Source organism: Oryx dammah, unplaced genomic scaffold (assembly GCF_014754425.2).
Source record: "Oryx dammah isolate SB20612 unplaced genomic scaffold, SCBI_Odam_1.1 HiC_scaffold_21, whole genome shotgun sequence".
Classification (NCBI taxonomy): Eukaryota; Metazoa; Chordata; class Mammalia; order Artiodactyla; family Bovidae; genus Oryx; species Oryx dammah.
In genome coordinates, this window is record NW_024070205.1 from 45,838,767 (window position 1) to 45,858,522 (window position 19,756).

General features: G+C 40.0%; 1 protein-coding gene across 1 annotated transcript in view; it reads right to left on the minus strand.

The window, feature by feature from the left end:
• Positions 1-19,756, minus strand: part of PLD5 (phospholipase D family member 5) — a 313,562-nt gene that overhangs the window by 149,999 nt on the left and 143,807 nt on the right. The window contains exon 3 of the mRNA XM_040263578.1: positions 15,964-16,132. Within this exon, the coding sequence (XP_040119512.1) occupies positions 15,964-16,132 (169 nt within the window). The remainder of the gene's footprint in view (positions 1-15,963; positions 16,133-19,756) is intronic.

Genomic DNA, 19,756 nt, shown 5'->3' on the forward strand with positions numbered 1-19,756 from the left:
TCCAAGTCTTTTCCTCTCCTTTCCCTCCCAGCTCCAGTATATTTAACTCCTTTGAACTAAGCAGTTCTGGGGCTGGAAGGCATTTAACAACCAGCGGAGTCAGGTTCTGGATACCAACGCACCTGCAGAGTCAGTCCCTGTCTAACATGAGTGACTAAGTGCTCCTGTTCTCCAGGAGACTACACAGGAGCTGGGGCAAATCTCAAGGCCTGGGGCTGGGAATGTGAAGAATTACAGGGGGTGGCGGCGGGGAGGGAAGATGTTCTTCAATTGACCTGTGATAGACAGGTTAACCATCTAATACAGCCCCTCCTTCACCTGAAAGAAAGCCATTAATAAGCTGATAAAATCAAACACCAACACACTTAACAGGATCCATCAAGAGAGATGCTTGGACACAATGGGTACTGGCCACTCAAGAAGACAGGAGGTGGAGCTAAGACAATACGAGCACTCAAGGACAGTCAGACGTGGCTGGACTAACACTCTACAGTTTTAGAGCTAAATTAGAGAAGTAATTAAAGAATACTGTTGAGACCCAAATCAGTGGCCTAAAGATGAAATGGAAGAAATATATTAAAGCCCAGACAAGCGGGCACACACACATACACGGAAACATATGGTGACAAGGGGAGAAATGGGAGATGGATGAATTGAAGATTTACACCATGTGGCTAGGGCTTCCCAGGTGGTGCTAGTGGTAAAGAACCCACCTGCCAATGCAGGAGACGTGAGACATGGGTTCAATCCCTGGGTCGGGAAGATCCCCTGGAGGAGGGCATGGCAACCCACTCCAATATTCTTGCCTGGAGAATCCTATGGACAGAGGAGCCTGGCGGGCTACAGTCCATGGGGTCACAGAGTCAAACACAACTGAAGTGACTTAGCTCACACACAGGCATCATGTGGCTAATAGGTGTATTGGAAGAGAAAAAGAGACAAAAAGGAGGGGTTTGCAATAAAAGAAGAAAAATGTGTCTAATACCCCTTCTTGAGAAAAGAAATAGATTTATGTGTCAAAAAGATAACAAGACAGAGGCAAATATAATGTGGAAAGTCACATATAGGCACATTCTCTAAAATTAGTCAACACCAAGGAAAGAGAGGAATTCTTACAAACGCCTGGCCAAAAACAAAACAAAACAAAAAGGTAACTATTAAGGAAAATGGATCAGATTAGCATGGAGCTAAATGATGGCAACACTAAACCAGCATTGGTGGTGAGAGACTATGGAAGAAAAAGAGTGACGCCCAGGAGTGTTTTACCTAGTCAAGAATTTTACTGCCAGCATGAAGGAAAAAATTACTTTCAGATATATACAGGTTTAGAGACTGTATTACTATATAACCCATATGAGGAACATATGCAATGAAGGGCTCTAACCAAATAGTAAATAACACTAAAAGCCAAGAAGGAAGATGATGGGAAGAAATAATTGGTTAGCAGTGTGATATGGATATGTGTTTGATGTATTTGCTAATTAAGAATTCTTAGAAGAGACACATTTTAGGAGAAGGCCTACTAAGAATCTACTACATGTATTCCCTGTAGGGGTGTTATTACCCTAAAGGGACTAACAATTGATTCTTTCCTGTGTGAGAGTAGAGATGTATGTGAAAATGAAAGTTACACTTTTTTATTAATAAAACACAGATATACATACAGTAAATATGTAATATATCTGTGGTATTAAATTTCTTGGTGGGAAAAATTAGAAAAAAAAATGTCTAAGAAGAACAAGCCTACCTGGCTAGCAAACATAAAGAGATGCTTTATGTCAACAAGCAAAACACAATGCAAAGCAATAATGAGATCTCTCTTTGTACTCAAAGAGATTGAGAAATAATTTATGAGGGGCAGCATATTCTCTTGTAAACAATTTTGGGAAAGAGTACTCTAACATACTTCTTTTCTTCCACTCAGGAATCTCATATCTAGAGGCCCATCCCAAAGAAACAAAGTCACCAAAACGTGTGTGTGTGTGTACTTACGATTATATAAGTACAAACACACACACGGGATAAAAAGTTTAAGTCAGGACTTTCCTGGTGGTCCAGTGCTAAAGAGTCTGCCTGCCAACACAGGGGACACAGGTTTGAGCCCTGGTCCAGGGAGATTCTGTATGCCTTAGAGCAAGAGAGCCCATGCATCACAATTACTGAACCAAGCCCTAGAGCCGTGTTTTGCAACCACTGAAGCCCATGTGCCCTAGAGTCTACACTCCACAGCAAGAGAAGCCACAAGGAGAAGTCTGTGCACCCCAACTAGAGAGTAGCCCCACTCACTGCTAGAAAAAGCCCATATGCAGTGCAATGAAGACCCGGTGCAATAAAAAATTTGGGGTACTACATTTACTGAAAAAAAGTTGTTTACAGTTTAGAACACTTACTAAATTTTCTTATTTATCTATTATATTTACTGAAATATACAAAGTCTGCCAGGGGTCTGAACACGGATATGTGACTGACATATATTTGTTAGTGTCAACTTTTACTCTCAAATACTCTCAAGACAAAGAAGAGTGTCTTTTGAGCAAACTCATTTACTGGATGTATGCTATGTACCAGGGACCTTAATATGTGTTGGAGATACATGATAAAAAGAAAATACAGCTCAATATGTCAGATGGTAGGTGGGCAAGGTACAGGCCTAGAGGAAATACAGCAAGAACACTAATAACCCAGTCTGAGACACGCTAAAGGAAAGGAAAGTTCTCTGAAAAGGAGGAAGAAAGAAAAAATATTCTGGGTGGAGCTCTGTGGCAGGGACCTAAGTAGGAGCACATCATGAAGGGTCTTGTAAGCCTGGGCAAAGCATCTACACATCATCTGAAAAGAAGTGTGGACCCCTGGAGGATTTTACCTAAAGAAGGGCATAGTCAAATTTTTGTTCTGAAAGAAAACTCTTGACTATAAACTGGAGAAGGACTGGTACAGGGCAAGCCTGAAGGCTGAAACATTAGAAGGTTAGTGTGAGATAATGTGACCTGAGCTATAGCAGAGTCAATCAAAGTCAAAAAAAAAAAGAGGGGGGATGATCTTACGTATTATGAGTCAGCACAGCAATGAACTGGATGGTTAGGTGTGGGCTGAAGAAAAGAGCAGAGTTGGGGATGATAGCCAGAGACTTTGGCTACTCTCAGAACATGCCAATGGAATATAGAATTCTTTATGTGAAGCCACAAGATGTTGGCCATTATATCAGTTCACAAATGTCTTGTGGTCATGGATCAATCATAGCTTTGGGAACTCAGTGTCACAGACCCAACAACTTAGCTGAGAATGCCCACTTTTTGGGTGATGAACAACAACGATTACCTGCTTGATAACAGCAAAGAGTATCTGCTATGTAGGCATGCTGGCTGCCAGTCCAGGATCCATCCCATTAAGAGATTTAATTATTCAGAAGAGTTAATCATCAAGACCTTGCCTAATGATGGTTATTCACAATTATGCACCCCTTAGATATGAACAAAGCCATCCCCATCAGGGACAGATGAAGAGAGATGAGTAGGCTCATCATACCAGTAGAGGGCCAGGAAATTGCAAGGAATTAGTATCAGGAGAATAATATTTATTACAGGGACCTGAGCAGCTGGATTCCTACAGTACTAGGAAGTAGCTTTAAGGCTGCTCCAGAGCCCAGTCTGGCTGCAAAAGGTGAGTGGACAACGTGAAATCTTGGCAGAGCATTCAGTAGTATGGGCAAGCATGTGGATGGCACTGCAGGAGACTGTGGCCTGTGATGTGACTGGGGCAAGGGAGGAATATCAAGATGTGCCCAACACTGCAGCTCTTCCACAATCACTTCTTCTCAACCAGCAGAGAGCCCTGCAGAGAATGGAAGCAAAATTCCTTCAAGTCCTCTCTCCCAGTGGTCCCAGCTTAACTAGGTAGCAACCATGAGAGTTTTCTACATAGTCCCTCAAAACCCCATTGTTTTAAGAAACCAGTTCAGACTCTTTAGCCCTCTAACCCTATTTCTAAGAATGGATACCAAGTGAATGAGCAAAAAGAAAACAACGGTTTGCACAGAATTCATTTCCAAAAAAAAGAAATAGCTTAAATGTTCAATAATAGAGAAATAGTTATATATGTTTAATCTGGTATGTACACTACATTTGTATATTAGGCAGCCAATTTAAAATGATATTTACCAGGGTTTCTCATAGCATGGAAAGATATTTATGGTGTGACATTAAGTTTAAAATTAAGATACAAGTTTCTTTATATGAGCCCATGTATATGATTATGCATAAAATAACCATTACAAAATGTTTGCTGATGATCACATGGATGATTTTGTTCTCTTTCATTTCTCTGTAATTTCCAGGATTTTTTTTATAGTAAGGAACTATAAGTATTCCACAGGGTCACAAAGAGTTGGACACGCTGAGTGACTGAACAACAACAAAATTAATATTCTAATGGGAAAAAAATCCAACCTATTTTTTAAAGAAATGTCCAAAAAACATAAATTGACCTTAGGAAAGTGAAAGTCTAGAGAGAAAACAGCATATAGGCAAACAAAACTAAGATAAGACAATTTAAATGAAAAGTTATTATTTAATGAAAACATTAATAATTGAGAAGAATCTCTTTGGATTCATGATTTATTCATGTCTCTTTGATTGGATTCTAAAAGAATCAAAGAGGTTAAACTCTTGCTAATCATAGTGTTTATGAGTTTATATCTGAATGATGATTTCCCTTGGAAATATACTGGAAAGCAAGCAAGAATATAATTAGAATTATTTAACAGATGGGGAAGCAAAAGCACAGAGAAGCAGCAGGAATTCACTAAGAAACAAAGAAGACCAGAATGAATCCCACATTTGTAGAAATTAAATTCCTCTTTTAATTTTACATGGTAATCATGTTGGATTCTAGCATAGTATAAAGCACCCAGTGAGAACTCATTATTTGTTACTATAATTAAACTGACTTGAACCAGATTTGTATTGTGTACCCAAATAAGTCATTGTGAACAACATTCATGAATTTAGTAATAAACACTAACATAGGTGATAAACGGTCAAAGACTATTCTATGCCCTTTATGAATATTAACTAATTTAACCTACACGACGACCTATGAGGTAGGTTCTGTTATCACCTTGATTTTGCTGATGAGAAAACTGAGGCATCTAACTCAAAGTCACATAGCCAATAATTGGATAAAAAGAAATATAAGCTGTAGTCCTGACACTACAATCTGTCTACCACTGATAACTGCCTATCACTCATTGTCTACAGACAGAATTCTGACTTATGCATTTCAAAACAACCTCCTGGATCATTAAACTTTCAAACATGCTACTTCCTAAATTGAGCAAATACTGTTATATTTTTAAAATCATAGTTTTTCAAAATTAAACATCTTGGTTCACTGTAGACCAGTAACTAATTGATTTTGTGTAAATAGATCTCTTTAAGAAAGCCCAGAGATAAGTTCATGCACCTATAGACACCTTATCTTTGACAAAGGAGACAAAAATATACAATGGAGAAAAGGCAATCTCTTTAACAAGTTGTGCTGGGAAAACTGGTCAACCACCTGTAAGGAATGAAACTAGAATACTTTATAACACCATACATAAAAATAAACTCAAAAGGGATTAAAGATCTAAATGTAAGACCAGAAACTATAAAACTCCTAGAGGAAAACATAGGCAAAACACTCTCTGACATAAGTTACAGCAAGATCTTCTATGACCCACCTCTCAGAGTAATGGAATTAAGAGCAAAAATAAACAAATGGGGCCTAATTAAACTTAAAAGCTTCTGCACAGCAAAGGAAACTATAAGCAAGGTGAAAAGACAGCCTTGAGAGTGGGATAAAATAATAGCAAATGAAGCAACTGACAAAGAACTAATCTCAAAAATATACAAACAGCTCATGTAGCTCAATACCAAAAAAATAAACGACCCAATCAAAAAATGGGCCAAAGAACTAAACAGACATTTCTCCAAAGAAGACATACACATGGCTAACAAAAATATGTAAAGATGCTCAACATCACTCATTATCAGAGAAATGCAAATCAAAGTCACAATGAGGTACCATCTCATGCCAGTCAGAATGACAGCTATCAAAAAATCTAGAAGCAATAAATGCTGGAGAGGGTGTGGAGAAAAGGGAACCCTCTTACACTGTTGGTGGGAATGCAAACTAGTAGAGCCACTATGGAGAACAGTGCAGAGATTCCTTAAAAAACTGGAAATAGAACTACCATATGACCCAGCAATCCCACTGCTGGACATACAGACTGAGGAAACAAGAATTGAAAGATATAGGTGTACCCCAGTGTTCATCACAGCACTGTTTACAACAGCTAGGACATGGAAGAAACCTAGATGTCCATCAGCAGACAAATGGATAAGAAGGTCATGGTACATATACAAAATAGAATATTACTCAGCCACTAAAAATACCACATTTGAATCAGTTCTAATTCAGTTCAGTTCAGTTCAGTCGCTTGGTCGTGTCCAACTCTTTGCGATCACACGAACCGCAGCATGCCAGGCCTCCCTGTCCATCACCAATTCCCAGGGTCTACCCAAACCCATGTCCACTGAGTCAGTGATGCCATCCAACCATCTCATCTTCTGTTGTCCTCTTCTCCTCCTGCCCTCAATCTTTCCCAGCATCAGGGTCTTTTCAAATGAGTCAGCTCGTCACATCAGGTGGCCAAAGTATTGGAGTTTCAGCTTCAACATCAGTCCTTCCAATGAACACCCAGGACTGATCTCCTTTAGGATGGACTGGCTGGATCTCCTTGCAGTCCAAGGGGTTCTCGAGAGTCTTCTCCAACACCACAGTTCAAAAGCATTAATTCTTCGGTGCTCAGCTTTCTTTATAGTCCAATTCTCACATCCATACATGACCACTGGAAAAACCATAGCCTCGACTAGATGGACCTTTATGAACAATGTAATGTCTCTGCTTTTTAATATGCTGTCTAGGTTGGTCATAACTTTCCCTCCAAGGAGTAAGCGTCTTTTAATTTCATGGCTGCAGTCACCATCTGCAGTGATTTTGGAGCCCAAAAAAATAAAGTCTGACACTGTTTCCACTGTTTCCCCATCTATTTGCCCTGAAGTGATGGGACCAGATGCCATGATCTTAGTTTTCTGAATGTTGAGCTTTAAGCCAACTTTTCACTCTCCTCTTTCACTTTCATCAAGAGGCTTTTTAGTTCCTCTTCACTTTCTGCCATAAGGGTGGTATTATCTGCATATCTGAGGTTATTGATATTTCTCCCGGCAATCTTGATTCCAGTTTGTGCTTCTTCCAGCCCAGCATTTATCATGATGTACTCTGCATAGAAGTTAAATAAGCAGGGTGACAGTATACAGCCTTGATGTATTCCTTTGGAGAAGACCCTTGAAGAGTCCCTTGGACTGCAAGGAGATCCAGCCAGTCCATCCTAAAGGAAATCAGTCCTGAATATTCATTGGAAGGACTGATGTTGAAGCTGAAACTCCAATCCTTTGGCCACCTGATGCAAAGAAATGACTCATTGGGAAAGACCCTGATGCTGGGAAAGTTTGAAGGCGGGAGGAGAAGGGGAAGACAGAGGATGAGATGGTTGGATGGCATCACCCACTCAATGGACATAAGTTTGAGTAAACTCCGGGAGTTGGTGATGGACAGGGAGGCCTGGCGTGCTGCAGTTCATGGGGTCACAAAGAGTCAGTCATGACTGAGTGGCTGAACTGAATGAGGTAGATGAAACTGGAGCCTATTATACAGAATGAAGTAAGTCAGAAAGAAAAAAACCAATACAGTATATCGATGCATATATATTGGAATTTAGAAAGATTGTAATGATGACCCTATATGCGAGACAGTAAAAGAGACACAGATATACAGAACAGACTTTTGGACTCTGTGGGAGAAGGCGAGGGTGGGATGATTTGAGAGAATAGCATTAAAACATGTATATTGTCATATGTAAAACAGATGACCAGTCCAAGTTCGAAGCATGAAATAGGACCCTCAAAGCCGGTGCACTGGGACAACCCCCAGGGATGGGATGGGGAGGGAGGTGGGAAGGGTGTTCGGGATCGGGGGGCACATGTACACCCATGGCTGAGTCATGTCAGTGTATAGCAAAAACCACCACACTATTGTAAAGTAATTAGCCTCTAATTAAAATAAATTAATTAATTTTAAAAAAGAATAAAAGGGTCATAGCTCATTAATTAGGTTTTTGGTTTCCTCCAGCAAACTCATAGAGAATAAGATTTTTTTGATCAATGAATTTGGTAGCTCTACTAATAAGCCATTGCCAAATCATATTTTCTGGCTTTTCCTAAACAGTCTTGATTTCATAAAACTCCATAATTTTATCCCATAAATTAGTAACCAAGTTATCCTATAAATTCAATATTTCAGTGTCTAAACTCATCATCTAGACAGAAAGAAACAAAATCCTGAGGTCAACCATGTATTTTGATTAAATATGAAAATATAATTTTCATGGAACTGTAGACCACACTAGCCCTTAACATGACTGTGATGCAGAGGGAGGTCACTGCCCAGTTTCTTTTAGCACAGAAGGAAAAAACCATCAAAAGATTAACAATACCCAGTGCAAGGTAGAAAAGACAAAATGAGTTTTTCAGGGTGGGAATTAAACTAGCAACCCTCTGGTGACACAGATTAAAATGCATTTCTAATGAGTGCTTCTGTTTCCAGGCAAATGAAAAAAAAAAAAAAAAAGATAGGCTTTCATCATTCTGTTAGTAATGACCATAGGTCACTCTTGGGCTTCCCAGATGATGCTAGTGATAAAGAACCTGCCTGCCACTTCAGAAGATGTAAGAGATATAGGTTCAATCCCTGGGTCAGGAAGATTCCCTGGAGGAAAGCACCTCAACGCACCTCAGTATTCTTACCTGGAGAGTCCCATGGACAGAGGAGCCTGGGGTGCTACTGTCCATAGGGTTGCAAAGAGCCGGACACAACTGAAGCGACTTAGCATACACACATAGCTCACTCTTGTGAAATGGCATCCAGAGAGGACACAGACATCCAGAGAACACACAGATATTGTGTGCCACATTTATCTGTGTCCCTTTTCTGCTGAGCTGGGGCCTGCCTGCCACTAGCTATACCATTCCTTGGCGTACTTTGCTTACAACTGCAGGATGATAAGTAGATGGCTGCTTTTCAATTATAGTTCCTACTTATCCAGTTACCATTTAGGTTTCCACTTAGGAATTTTCAGACTCTGTTGCTTTAGAAGTAAATATTGTGTTCCTTGAAATAATATTTTCTTTTAAAAATATATTAATGGAAAAAAGTTTCAAAACTGAGCCAATTTTCATGATACTGGATCACCTGAAAAATTTTAGTTAGTTCACTTGAGTAATTAAGGGGTGGATTTCTTAGCTCAATAAGAAATTGTTTGTCTTCTGTGTGCAGTAAGCCAATCAATAACTATATCCCAGTAATTATGAGGGCATGGTAAAACTAAAAGGCCCAAAGGTTAGTCATCTCAAATTTGAAATGTTGGGTAAAATCTTGAATTTTCTATTTCCATTTGAAAGATAAAATCAGGTAGAATTTAAATCAAATGGTCTTTCAGTCAGTACCTTACTTTGTAGAAATGGTAAAACTTGATGGCCTGGAGAGAACAGGATATGCATCCTTTAAGAACACCTGAAAAGAAAAAGCTGGCAGCAAGGACCTTTCTTTTTTCCATTTCTGATCTCTGTACAATTACCCCTATGGTGTGGTGAGAGGGTAGGAAGGAGTGAGCCAGGCTCTAAAAATAATCTCTGAAAGCCCAAGGCATGTGGTATTTGGACAAGTTCTTCTGGGCCTTTGTATCCTAAGTTCTTCTGTGAACACTGCTCTAGGACTTGAGGGTCAGATGAGGGGAGATGGGAAATGGAGCAAACTGGGGAGCAAGCACTCTATTCCAAGCAAAGAAAGCTTGCTCTTTCTTTCAAGACCATAGTCCTTGCCTGGTGTTTGACCAGTGGCAGTCACCAATGGACCAGAGGAAGAGGAGAAAAGCTACTGTCTTGTTGCCGTAGTGAGGCAGGAGATAGATGAGATCCAAGTTAGGCATTTACAATTGGCCCCCTGTTTACATTTCATGGGGCAGGGAAAAGGTGGGCTTCAGGCTGGACACTTAGAACTAGCTTCCTGTCTACATTTCCTGAGACAAGAGATGGGTGGGTTCCAGGTTAGGCATTTACGATCACCCTCCTGTTTATTCCCCCAAACAGAAATAACCACAGAAACAGGGTAAATAGCCAGGCTTTGTCTCCTGTGGACGCCTGAACATAAGAGTCATGGCAGCCACATAGAGGCACTAAACTCTGTTTAAGAAAAGGATCAGGACATGGTATATTTTTTGTCCTTGGGGCAAGGGAGATACTACACACGCACAGAAGGACTTCTTGGGGGTCAAAAGGCAGGGGACGGCCATCAAGCCATACGTCTCGCAATTTTCCCTCCCAGACACCTTGAGCTGGACTCCTACTTGGCAGAGGGGTACATGCACATCTTGGCGGGGGGTTGGTCATAAGAAAAATTAATCAGAGGCGCAAAACAAGATGATGGCCAGAGGGTGGACCAAGATCCAGTGAGGGCAGACAAAGACAAAGTGCCCCCTTACAAAGCAATCTTGAGAAAGAAGAATGGAACTGGAGGAATCAACCTGCCTGACTTCAGGCTCTACTACAAAGCCACAGTCATCCAGACAGTATGGTACTGGCACAAAGACAGAAATATAGACCAATGGAACAAAATAGAAAGCCCAGAGATAAATCCATGCACCTATGGACACCTTATCTTTGACAAAGGAGGCAAGAATATACAATGGAGAAAAGACAATCTCTTTAACAAGTGGTGCTGGGAAAACTGGTCAACCAGAATGAAACTAGAACACTTTCTAACAGCACACACAAAAATAAACTCAAAATGGATTAAAGATCTAAATGTAAAACCAGAAACTGTAAAACTCCTAGAGGAGAACATAGGCAAAACACTCTCTGACACAAATCACAGCAGGATCCTCTATGACCCACCTCCCAGAATATTGGAAATAAAAGGAAAAATAAACAAATGGGACCTAATTAAACTTAAAAGCTTCTGCACAACAAAGGAAACTATAAGCAAGGTGAAAAGACAGCCTTCAGAATGGGAGAAAATAATAGCAAATGAAGCAAATGACAAAGAACTAATCTCAAAAATATACAAGCAACTCCTGTAGCTCAATTCCAGAAAAATAAATGACCCAATCAAAAAATGGGCCAAAGAACTAAGTAGACATTTCTCCAAAAAAGACATACAGATGGCTAACAAACACATGAAAAGATGCTCAACATCACTCATTATCAGAGAAATGGAAATCAAAATCACAATAAGGTACCATTTTACACCAGTCAGAATGGCTGCAATCCAAAAGTCTACAAGCAATAAATGCTGGAGAGGGTGTGGAGAAAAGGGAACTCTCTTACACTGTTGGTGGGAAAGCAAACAAGTACAGCCACTATGGAGAACAGTGTGGAGATTCCTTAAAAAACTGGAAATAGAACTATCATACAACCCAGCAATCCCACTGCTGGGCATATACACCGAGGAAACCAGAATTGAAAGAGACACGTGTACCCCAATGTTCATCGCAGCACTGTTTATAATAGCCAGGACATGGAAGCAACCTAGATGTCCATCAGCAGATGAATGGATAAGAAAGCTGTGGTACATATACACAATGGAGTATTACTCAGCCATTAAAAAGAATACATTTGAATCAGTTCTAATGAGGTGGATGAAACTGGAGCCTATTATACAGAGTGAAGTAAGCCAGAAAGAAAAACACCAATACAGTATACTAACGCATATATATGGAATTTAGAAAGATGGTAACGATAATCCTGTATGTGAGACAGCAAAAGAGATACAGATGTATAGAACAGTCTTTTTTTTTTTTTTAAATTTTTACTTTACAATTCTGTATTGGTTTTGGCATAGATTGACATGAGTCCACCACAGGTGTACATGCGTTCCCAAACATGAACCCCCCTCCCACCCCCCTCCCCACAACATCTCTCTGGGTCATCCCCGTGCGTCAGCCCCAAGCGTGTCATATCCTGCATCAGACATAGACTGGCATTTCGATTCTTACATGATATTATACATGTTTCAATGCCATTCTCCCAAATCATCACACCCTCTCCCTCTCCCTCTGAGTCCAAAAGTCCGCTATACACATCTGTGTCTTTTTTGCTGTCCTGCATACAGGGTCATCATTGCCATCTTCCTAAATTCCATATATATGTGTTAGTATACTGCACTGGGATGACCCAGAGGGATGGTATGGGGAGGGAGGAGGGAGGGGGGTTCAGGATTGGGAACACATGTATACCTGTGGCAGATTCATGTTGATGTATAGCAAAACCAATACAATATTGTAAAGTAATTAACCTCCAATTAAAATAAATAAATTTATATTTTAAAAAAAAAGAAAGAAAAAGAATCGAATCACCTAAAAAAAAAATTTTTTTTTCCAAAGGTGCAACTCTCTTCCAGAGTTTGCCCATGCTTCTTTCTGTGTTATTTATACTCTGATTTTCTCTTTTTCCTTCCACCTTCTTGTCAGAATTTTCTTTTCAAGACAGGTAAGCACTGGGGATTTAGGCCCTAGCTGCTGGCCTTCGTGGTCCAGTGGACAGGAATTCTGGTTTACACCTGGGATCCATTCTTGGTCAGGGAACTAAGATCTCACTTCCAGCTACTGCTCACTGCTGCATGCATCTATAGTAGGAACCCTGTGAACACTGCTGCCAACCTCCCCCCTTTCTCCTGTTCACCCCCTCTCACAGGGCATGGTACTCAGGGCCAGGAGCATGCAGGAGTAGGGAGAGTTGTTTATGCAATCAGTCTCACATTCTGCTTGAACCCATTTAATTTCCAAAGCAGGTAAAGCCTTTCTATTCCTCATGTCTGCAAATGCAGCCTTCTCCTTGTAAAGGGAAAAAGTGAAATTAGCTCAAAACTCTGAAGAAAACCAGTTGATGTTAAACTGTAAAGGAGCCTGGAGCTGTTAGGGGAATGAGAGGCAGTCAAAAGGCATCTCTGGCGGGAGTAGAGTGACTCCACCGGAAGATACCAGTTCACACCCAGGGTCTCTTCCCAAAGGTTTTCTGGGTGAGCTCAATAATAACCAGGTTGTTGTTACTGTTGTTCTTTAGTCGCTCTGTCGTGTCTGACTCTTTGAGACCTCATGGACTGCAGCTGGCCTGGCTCCTCTGTCCATGGAATTCTCCAGGCAAGAATACTGGAGTGGGTTGCCATTTTCTTCTTCAGGGGATCTTTCTGATCTAGGGATCAAACCCGCGTTTGCATTGGCAGGTGGGTTCTTTACCACTGAGCCACTGGGGAAGCCCTTACTTAATATTTACTACTTAACAAATATTTACTGAACACTTAGTATGCATCCAACACTATGCTAGGCACTGTTAAGCAAAACAGATTGGGAGCCTCACTCAACCATTTCATCACTGCCCTGTGAGCAGTACTGAATACTAACCATAATGTAACTTTACGAGCCATGACACAGAAAGGCCATGGCATTCTCTAATGACCCATCTTCTCCCAGAGTCTGAACACTGAAAGGGTTTGCTGGGCTCCCAGAACAAGAGGTTGGAATGATGTAGTTCAACTCTTTTCCAAGGTTTGCGAGCGTACAAACCACCTCGGAATTTGGCTGCCAACAGTTCCTCCCATTTCTCTACATGCATACTCCTCCTGGAGTCTCTTGTCCTTCCCTGGCCATGTGACTGTTGTGGACTAAGAGAATGTAGTAAAGTTCTGGGAGCCCAAGCATTAAGAGGTCTTATAGTTTTAAAACATCTGCACTTTCCTGGGATCCAACTGCCCTATAAAAACCTTGGTTTAGATTACTGAATGATGAGTGTCCATATGTAGAGAATGAGCCTGTCTGGCCCTCGGTCAGCCCAGGCTCAGCTACCCTCCTACCTCCACACAACTGTATAAGTAATCCCAGCCAGCGCTATTGGAGCCAAAGAACTGTCAGCCAACTCACAGAATCATAGGAAGTAATAATGAGTAAGTTTTGGAGTTGTGAAACCACCATAGAAAATTAAATAGAGACTACTGCTGGGAAAATTTACAGCATGTGGCATTGGCTATGGGACTGGGTGGTGAGATGTACTGGAACCTCATTCTGTTACTCAAGGCTGGAAGAACAGGAAAGAAATTGTTTTTGAGTCCTTGAGAAAGTAATGGTAGAAAGTTTGACAAAGCTACTGCCTGCTGTAAAGCAGGAGACAGAAAATGTGATGAATGGGTTGGGAGATCCGGCTAACGTGATTGTTCAGGCAGGTTATCAAAGCTTTGGTGGTACATGATAAGAAGGAATTAGTTCGTTTTCATGCAGAACTTTGAGAGAAATGCAGAAAATCTAGGACAGTCTCTCAGTTTAGTAAAACATTCTCAAAGTGAGAAATGGCCTCACGGTAAAGAGCAAATAAAAGTTGTGGCTGTAAGAGTGCACATTGAGTCCTCTGATGGATTAAAAGTGGGAGGGGACAGACCGTCTCAGACAAAAGGACTCCTGGAAGTGAGAAGAGTGAGGTTCTGAAGAATCTTGACTCATCATCCGCGGTAGAAAACGACCCACCTGTGAGTTATTAGATTTTTGCTAATAGAGTGGATTATCACTGAATACATAGAAAGTCTACAAAAGTTTTTAAGGGGCTGTTCCATTTTGAACTACTTAAAAAGGGACATTGATGGTTTAAAATAAAAAAAGGTCTCTTGGGCTTAGATTTCTACTGGCAGAAAGTCAACTAAGAAAATAAGTCTGAAGCAAACACAGACTTATTTTCTTATGAAAAAGAAAGAAAAGCATAGGGGGTGGAGCAATGAGTTTCTGAGAACAGTAGATTAGGAAAGCACTCCTGGGAAGCACAACTAGGTCCCAATCTACAAACATTCCCTGTTCTCCAAGTTCAGAAAACTGGTGATGTGTCAGGCTGGCTTTCAAAACTGCTGTGGACTCATAGGGCTTCTCAGGTGGGGCCAGTGTTAAAGAACACAGCTACCAATGCAGGAGACATAAGAGGTGAGGGTTCGATCCCTGGGTTGGGAAGATCCCTTGGAGGAGGGCATGGCAACCCACTTCACCATCCTTGTTTGGAGAATCCCATGGACAGAGGAAACTGACGGGCTACAGTCCATAGGATCGCAAAGATTTGGACATGACTGAATCAACTTAGCACATATACATGTGGACTCATGACTAATTTAAATTTAGGCCAATGGTCATACACTTGATAGCTCAGTGCTATCAAGGTTGTACTGACAAAAGGAAAACACATGAACGATTACCTGGATTATTTTCATATCTCCAGGATAGCACTTCATTCAGAAACCATTTCAATCATTTAGTCAGTTTTCTAAAGGTTGTTCCTATAACTAGTAAACTTCTTTCTCCTATTCACCCAAATATGACAGTCAAGAATATACAGCTATACCGGAAAGTGTGACTCCACTATTTAAAAAGTTGGCTCTGTGCCACAAAGACAAATTAAGAAACCAATGAACCAAATACATGCCTCAGCAAGCAGTTACAGAATTGCAACTGAAAATATGCAGGTTGTGCAAAGTAGAATTCTGCAGTGTGCCATCAACAGACACCACAGCGGGAAGACATCCGTGAGGCTGTCCGGTCCAGCATAAAGAGCCTCTTCTTTTAAAGGATGAGATGTGATTTTGCCCCTGAAAACCTGGCATTCTAGTGGAAACTAAGCACCCATTGATTAACAATGGCACATACATATAAATGTAATAATGAACATGAACTACGGGTGTAGATAGAAAAAATGAACTTGAACTTGAGGCGCGGAAGCAAGAATATTGCAGGGTATAAAAGGCACAAAAGTCAAATCATCACACACATTAGAGGATGCAGCTTACCTGACATGCTGATGGATGACTGTGGTTGAGATCCCAATGGGAAGATACTATGTCAACAGACTTTTTGGCCATGCTGAGTAAATTCATCCAGCCTTGGAAAAGCGATAAGTGAAATGGTGCATTTTCTGAATAGTTAAGGCCTTCAGGAATATTTTCCACCAGGGCAATTCTTAGAAAAGATTTTGAAAAACAAACAAACAAAATCTAGTCAAATTTGAAGCCACAGATCTTTACACATACATACAGAGACATCTGAAAAATATTCTTTACTCTTTCTGAAAGTATATGTTCCTCATAATTTACACTTTTCATCAAAGGACTGTAATATTTCCCTTATACTAATCTACTGTGCTCTGAGTTTATGCTCTGTTTCTCCCCAGCTAGCACTCATATTTCAGAAAATCATGGTATATATCCCTAATGTCCAGTGTCTAACTAGCCTTGAGAAAAAATCCAGAGTATCCTACACAAGCATCTTCCTCTAGTAATATTTCTTTTTTCCCCTTACAGTAATGCTATTTTTAAAAAAGTACTACTTCTGTGAGCTACTTAAGACCATAAATTAATTTTGCATATCTCTAGTTTCTAGTATAATGTTGAACATATAATAGAACTAGTTCAGAAACAAAAACGTTGTTAGGTTTATTACTACCAGAAAATAAAAATAGTAAATGCTATTACTATTGCTTAGAACCTCTGTTAATGCTTCGCAGCCTAAGACATAAAATGATACTAAGAAGGAAATTTTAAAATTTGCCTGTTGCAGGGATTTGTTAAAGTTGGAGATAGGGAATGTATAAAATAATAGCAATAACGAAGCCCTAAATAAACCGCAGGGGCTTCCCTGGTGGCTCAGTGGTAAAGAATCTGCTTGCTGATGTAGAAGATCGAATTAGATCCCTGGGTGGGGAAGATCCCCTGGAGAAGGATATGGCAACCTACTACAGTGTTCTTGCTTGGAAAATTCCATGGACAGAGGAGACTGGTGGGCTACAGTCCATGGGATCACAAAAAGTCACCCCCAACTGAGCACTACAAGTATGGCAGAATGGGCTTCCAGAGACTAAACTACAACCAGTATTATCCGAATAAATGTGCCTGGCTCAGAGGTTAAAGCCTCTGCCTCCAATGCGGGAGACCTGGGTTCGATCCCTGGGTCGGGAAGATTCCCCTGGAGAAGGCAGTGGCACCCCACTCCAGTACTCTTGCCTGGAGAATCCCATGGATGGAGAAGCCTGGTAGGCTACAGTCCACGGGGTCGCAAAGAGTTAGACACGACTGACCGACTTCACTTTCACTTTCTTTCTTTTTATATCACTGCTTCCTCATTTCCTGACACCGTGTACACTACGGCTTCCCTTGGTAGTGTGTGGTTTCACTTAGCCCAGGTGACACATAACATTTCAATAAAGGGACGAACAATTTTTTTTTTCCAGTTTAAGAAACATAAATTCTCCTGCAACTCTTGATGGGATGCTCCAAACTCTTATGAAGATATCTCTAAGCCCTTCCAGAACAAAGATCTTTTTTATTCAAAGCTAGGTATCCTTAGAGCTGGATACATAATTAGGGCTCAAGAAATAGAATAAATTTCAACTTCCAATATAGAATCCAAAACTTCTCAATAAAACTGTTAACTGTGTCTCTTAATAAGACTCGTTCCATTTAGCCAGTTTTGGAAACAAAAACAATCCTCATAGTAAAATGTCTATGCATTTGATGAATATCAAGCCCAAATAAGGTTTAGGTATATGTCTTGCAAACATCCACAAATTTAGGGTCCAATCACCCAACCACTACTCACAATTGAATTAAAAATTTTTTGGAGCCCTTAGGAGTGGCAAAAGCAAATCCCTCACTGTACACAACACAGAAAGGACTACAACAAAACTCTTTAGTTCTCTGGAATTTACAGTCCAGTGAAAGAGCTTGTCTCATACGTAATGACTTAAACAGAAAGTAGACTTTAAGAAGTGGCAAAACAAGAGTAAGGATTAATTAGATGGATGATGCACCATCTAAAGTTCCACTGGAGCATGAGAAGAGAAGAAAAAATAATTAAGTTACGAGCACCTGGAACTGAAGAAAGTAGGACTTGAGTTTGCAAAGATAGAATTATTTTTATAGGTGAGCTGGAAGAGAAAGATATTCCAGGAAGGAGGAGGAACTTTTAAAACATGGTGTGTTTGGATACTTGAGAGTCGGGTGGCCAAGGGGAGTGTGAGGTGGAAGAGTTGTGGCAGGGGCTTGCCATGGTGGAGAAGAATGGAAACGTCTGTAGGGATCACACTGTACAGGTTGTGAACCAAGAAGAGAACCTTGGACTTAATTGTGATGCTTTTGAGAGTGACCAAGTACATTTTAGGGGGTCTAACTCTGACAGCACACCTGTATACCATTGAAAGAAGATGATAATCAGTAAAAGGTCCATTGAAACTGACAAGGAGCATGATTGAGAGAGATTATCAAGGCAAAAAAGAAGAGAGAACCAGCTCATGATCTAATGTAGGAGGAATGCCTACATTTTTCTGGTTAGTAGGGTGTGAAGCAGATGAGAAGATTCAGAAGTGACCAAAAGAGTCAGGAAGACAAGAGAGGTCCAGGAGAATGCAGTGTTTGGGAAGCCAAAGTGGCAGAGGGTCAAAAAGGTGGAGATGGGATATTTTTATCCACGTCAAAGCCTTCAAAGGCAAGATGTTGAAGTTGGATATTTTAATTCTATCCATACTTAAAGTCCAATTATTTATATTAACAGTAGCTAGACATAGCATGAAGAAATGATTCCAGTTAATCAGCAATTTCAGTCCCCCCTACAACTAAGGAATATATTTTAAAATCAAACAAAAAAAGAATCCCAATAAACAAAATAAAAATAGAACATCATTTAACAAATAGTACTAGGTATTTTCAATTTTACTTCAATATAAAAGTCATGCTGAGAAAGACAAAGAAAAGAGTCAAGAAGGCCTGATAAACCAAACATACACAACAATAGATACAGAGTACCTGTACAGTTGTAAGTGGTTCTGCACCACCCCTCTCTTCATAGCACACGCATGGTTTCTGCTAGGCATACAATACGGATTCCCAATTTCTTTTAGAAATCTTTAGACCAGATATTCTTAATCTTGGATGCACGAATAGAATTTAGGGTGACCTGTGAGCTTGATCTTTATTTTCCTTCATCTCTAACTGAAATTTAACATTCCCCTCAGTTATAGACATAGGCAAAAAATGACAGGAACATTAAAAGAATCTGTGATTCTGTTATGAAAAATTTTCATACCATGGTACTATTACTACTACTGATATCTCCAAGTATTAATATTTATCACTACTTTGAAATTATGGGAATCATCAGATCTTATTATTTCTTGAATATGTAGTATACTATATCACATTTTAAATTTAATTAATTTAATTACCACATTTAATTAGGAAATACTATACCACATTTAAAAAAATATTTTGGATAAATTTATTTTAATGTTACTGGTTTTCTTTGGAATCCTATGTATTTCAACTTATGCATTTAAAACATTATTCATGAAAGGAGTCCATTGGCTTCAGCAGACTACTAATAGTATCTACGGCACAAAAAAGAAGTACTATCAGATACATAATATATCATCTATTCCTTTTTTTCCTACTTCAAACACACTCTTAAAAGTTTTTTTCCCATTATTGAAGTCTTAGAAGTAGATAAGATTATCAAGAGAGATTTTTAAGAAATGGGAACTGGGTCAAAGCCTAATATGAAAAACATCTAATCACATCTAGCTAAGATCATGAC